The sequence below is a fragment of the Fusarium proliferatum genome (genome assembly GCF_900067095.1).
Source record: "Fusarium proliferatum ET1 genome assembly, contig: FPRO_scaffold017, whole genome shotgun sequence".
NCBI lineage: Eukaryota > Fungi > Ascomycota > Sordariomycetes > Hypocreales > Nectriaceae > Fusarium > Fusarium proliferatum.
In genome coordinates, this window is record NW_022194806.1 from 273466 (window position 1) to 278710 (window position 5245).

Genomic DNA, 5245 nt, shown 5'->3' on the forward strand with positions numbered 1-5245 from the left:
CTACAACACCAGGAGTACAATCTACTGACTCACAGCGTCCTGGGCATTCAGCTCAAGATTATTCATCGCCAATCCAACTTAGAGCACGAGAACCACGACAAACCGAGCATCCAGATGCTTATCAAGTACTATATTCGCTTTCAATATGATGCGACTGTGGTCATTCAGAATCACACAAGAGTACAAGGCTATGAGGCATCGCCTTGATGCCGAAGGAGATATCTTGTTACTGACAAAAGCATCGAGATGGGTCACTCAGAATATAATTGTCGTCGCTGCCAATCCAAACCTAGTACTGCCTCCTATGGCAGTACAAACGCAGGTGTCTTTATCGATCTCTTTCGACAAGTTCAATAAAGATGTGGCGGAAGCGGCTGAGTCGCATGAGAAAGGCTAGTCTCTTACGGCTAGTCTCCCTCAATTATCTGTTGAAGCCTTGGGCGGGGAGAACTTCTATCACTTCCGAGAGATGGAACCACGCTCGCAGGGATAAGAGTGGTAACGAAGATCTTAGCGACTGATCCTGGACCACAGTGATGACTGTCCCAGCAACATCTCCTAAAGAGCCTGGTATACATGGTGGTAGTGGATCAACCATCTCCGAAGTGGTGGTAGTGGCATCGTGACACAAACGTTGTCTAGGGTTCTCCAAGGCGACCCGAAGCTGGATACAAGGGGTGAAAGAGTTAGATCTGTTCTCTCACCTGCCTTAGATATGGATGAAGGGGCGCTTATTCGGAAAGAAAAGTACTATCAGGTTATGCGCCGTACCCTTGTCTATTCCCAAACATCAGGAGCAGGGACAGGAGAGAGTCTTACCCAGAAGCACGATACGACTATTTACATACCGCAGCGTGGCTCATGTTAAAGCTGTGGCATATTCCAGGGACTATAGCAGGTCTTAAATCTGGCATAAAGGTAAGGAATATAAATCCACATATATGGGCAATATCCTCTGTGCCCTCCCTAGTCCTCAATGAGTTCGACCTGTAGCTTTCTAATCGGGCAGATAGGAGGGCAAGTATTGTTGCCCATTTATGTTTATTTCTGTTCTTTTCCTTTATAATAGTAATGTAAAAGCTGAGCTAAATCCCATGAGTGATAGGACTTTCTTATAGCGAGCAAGGTAGCACGTCAAGGAGCATACCAGACAAAACAGTAAAGGAGAGCTACAGCGTCAAAGGAGTAAAGAATAAGAACAATGTTCTTAAAGATTGTATTATAAGGGCATTGTCAGTTAATGTGGAAAAGGTAACCCTGTCCCAGCCGGTGGCAACCTTGACGTCAGATATCCAGACGTCAAGAATCTTCAAGTAGAGATATGGACTCATCCTGCTCCTGTTTACTACCAAGGAAGACATCGAAGCCAGACAGGCCACATACCTGGATTTTCATGACCAAAGCCGCATATCCGACAGCTGGCTGTTCTCATCCCAACAGGAACCATGGGTACTTCTGCGACTATCTTGGCACTACGTGATCTGAACAATTATCAGCGAAAAAGGGTAATTGTTTCCGAGTTTTCTAAGGCTTATGACGATATCATAAAAACTCTACTAAGATTAGGTAGGCTGTGATGAGTTTTAATGAGTTTTGGTCAGGCTTGATGAGGTTTGATGAGGTTTGATAAGATTTGATGAGTTATGATGAGCTTTTGGTTGTGGCTAGCGTTGTGGCGCTGTGGCGCTGCCGCGTTTGCCAGTGGTCGTCCCGCTGATAAGATAAGCGATTTCAGGTCCCCCACTTCTCAGCTGCTCCATCATCGTCATTCAATCCAAAACAAAACATCAGCATCAGCATCAGCACCAACAAAAACCGAGCACCGGCGCGCGCGCGTGCTCCAAGCATGGAGGTTCCGCACCAACACTCACCCCCACCCGACTTACCTGACCCTCCTCTTTCGCACCCCGTCAAGCCCCAGCGAAAGGTCACCCCGACCGAGCGCAAGTCTTCCCAGCTGCCATCGCCACCGTCCTCCAGCGAGCGCAGACGAGTCTCCCCGGGTGCTGACGAGCTACCTCAACGGCTCGCCGACGTCAGAGTTGAGTGGCAGATGAGAGGTGACATTGACAAGCTCGCGAGCCTTCCCCTCAGTGGTGAGGACTTCATCCGCCTTCTTCCCGAGCTCGAATCAACGTTCCGCAGATTCGACTACGAACCCTGGCACGAGCGTATTACCATCCGTATGCCTTCAAGAACTCATGATATTTTCTCTCAGTTCATATCCGACGTCATATTCGACGCATTGTCCGAGCTCGGCCGTAATGATGAGGCCGTCCATCCCATGACAAGCAAGATTGTCAAAGGCGCAACCTCCGACATCGACATCTACGTCTCTGATAGCCATGAGAAAAGCAATGACCACGTCCCTTTGAAGCGCTCCCCCGATGGACAGTTTCTCTTCGCCGATGCCGAGCTGCCAAATGTTGTCTTTGAAGTTGCATACAGCCAGGACCCAAAGCAACTCCCCAAGCTCGCCAAAGGGTATATCCATCATTCCTGGGGAGACATTAAGGCAGTTCTTTGTTTTACCATCGCAAAGTCGAAGGAGTCCACCGTTTCAGTGTGGAAGCCTGTATTCTACCGAGAAGCAGGCAGCGATGAGGTCACGATGGAGATAGAGCAGGTGGTCAAGTCACAAGTATGTCCATATTTGTCCATCAATAGGATCGATCAACTGACAGTTCTAGCCTTTCCGAACAGCTGACGGAACCCCGATCAATCAGGACTACGAACTTGTCCTCGATCTTCACGACTTTATCCCTGATCCAGATTGCGATGGGTACCCGAACCCCTGCATCTCGATTCCGTACTCGAAGCTGTACGAATCCCTCTTGGAAGCCGAACAACGCTCTAAGCCACGCCGCAAATGCTCGCCCTCCACGCGCGGTGTAAAGCGGAGTCGCCTGTCCTCGACTCGGTTGAATCCGTGGCTTAGGAGGACAGAGATAAACAGATACCTGCTATATAAGTTTAGCGTGCTAACCACTATATAAATACCTTATATCTAAGCACTAAGACCTTAACTATTATAGGGTAATTAATAATATAAAGTATAATATATAATTAAAGACTTTTACTTATATTAATAATATATTAATATTTAATTAGCTTTTATAATTATAAATTCATTATATATTATATAATATAATATATTTTCTTTTTTTTTATTAATAGTTATTAACTTTTAATAATTAATTTAAATTTAAATAAAACTTTATATTTTTTTTTAAGTTTATATAATAGCCTTAAAAGGTATTTAAATATCTCTAAAGTCTATTATACTTTAAATATTTTTTACCTTTTAAGTAGTAAAGCTTTATTAAGTTAATATTATTAAGTTAGCTGCCTTAATTATAGCTTAAACCTAAATATACTTAATTTAGCTAAAAAGCCTTATTTTTTAGCTGGCTAAAATCTTTCTCTTATTATAACGGTTGGTTCCTAACTGTAGATAAACTAAGCCGTGCTAGGTTTATTATTGGCAGATTGTATAGGGCATAATGCTAAGCAGTTAAAGTGTTATATCTCTTAATAGTAGATTTAATATATATTAGGCTTAATTAATATAAAGAAGTTTTATTAATAACTAATAAGCTAAAATCTATAAAAGTATAAATAAATATATTCTATATACTAAAGTATCCTTTAGTAGGGCTAACTATAAGTAAGGTTATTATCGGTTTTAGTGTAATATACTTCTAGATTGCTATTAATCTAATATTAATTAGTCCTATATTAGATTAGTCTGTTATTAAATATACCTTTTAATAGTTAGTTTAGGCGGTTGCGTTTTTATTAGGTGAATTTTATAGGTCCCTTGTATATATATAATGTAAACGCTAGGGTTGTAACACTTAGAACCCTACTTTAAAGGTCTTATATTAACCCCTATAATATATCACGCTTTAATCGTCTAACATGCAGTAAGTCATCCAACCTGACTTCCCTATATACCTTCTAATCGCAATCGCTAATAACACCGCAGCTGCCCTATTATAATGCCTGTTAGAAGAAGCCTGCAGTCTAATCCTAACGAGCCTTATTTAGAAGAAGGCTATAACGTAAAGGATAAGATTAACTAAGCTATTAATAAAGAAGGCTATAGCAAGCTGTATAATAGAGTAATAGAAGTTATATATACCTAGGATAAAACTTTATATATTTTCTATTTAAACTTTATAATTACCCCTTTTTTATTTATTTTCTTTAATATAAATAGTATTTTTATTAATTACTTTTTAATATCTTAAAGCTATTTACTATATAAGTTAAAATAAAAGGCCTTAAAAAATACCTTTTACCTTCTTTATAGTTACTTTTTATTAAAAGCTTATTTAAAAGTCTAAAGGCTTTATATTTTATTATAAAAAAAGCTTATATTAATTTAAAGGTTATTAAAATATAACTATATAAACTAAAAGATTTTATAGTAAAAAAGGGCTAACTTAATATAATTACTATTATATTTAATCTTCTAATAGAATTTAATTTTAATAATTAAATTATAAAATTTATTATAATTACTTTAATTAGCCTTTATAAAAGTTTATTTAATTATAGAGATTATATTATAGTTCTTTATTAAGTAAAGCTTATTAAAGTTATATTTTTAGAAGTCTTTTTAAGTATTATAATAATATAGTAATATTATTAATAGTTATAATTAAAAGATATTTAAGCTAAATAACTTATTATAGATTAAATCTCTAGTTTAAACTACTACTTCTTTATTAATATTACTCTTTCTGCAGTTCTTAAATATAAGGTTAATTAGTTATATATCTAGGTATATATATTTAATTAATAGATTTATTATTAACTTTAAGTTAATTTAGCTTTTACTAATTAACTTATATAAAAGTTAACTTCATTTCTTTATACCTTTAGTCTAACCCTATTATTACCTTATATTTATTTTAAAACTCTATTTATAGATATATATCCCTTTACATTTATAGTCTTAAATTATAACCGGCCTATTAACCCTTATATAAGCAGGAGAAAGCCGAGTATATATTTAGCTTTAATAATTATATTCTATAGCCACTCTTTATAGCCAGCTAAGTTTAGGCCTAAAAAGGCAGCTAAGAAGGTAATTTAATTAGTTATTAAAGTCTTACCTTACTTTATAGCTTCTTTTAGGTCTTTTAGTTATAATAGCTTTTTAGCTAGCTAATTTAAAGATATTATATAAAATAGAATATTTAACTTTATATAATTAATTATATTAATTAAAATAAAG

The 5245-nt window shown here is 36.9% G+C and overlaps 1 protein-coding gene across 1 annotated transcript; it reads left to right on the forward strand.

The window, feature by feature from the left end:
* Positions 1 to 1846: 1846 nt before the first annotated feature.
* FPRO_15881 (uncharacterized protein) lies at positions 1847 to 2996 on the forward strand (the record flags this gene model as incomplete). Its single annotated transcript, XM_031224799.1, has 2 exons — positions 1847 to 2641; positions 2691 to 2996. The coding sequence occupies 2 exons, from the start codon at positions 1847 to 1849 to the stop codon at positions 2994 to 2996; spliced, it is 1101 nt and encodes a 366-aa protein (XP_031090022.1).
* Positions 2997 to 5245: the final 2249 nt, after the last annotated feature.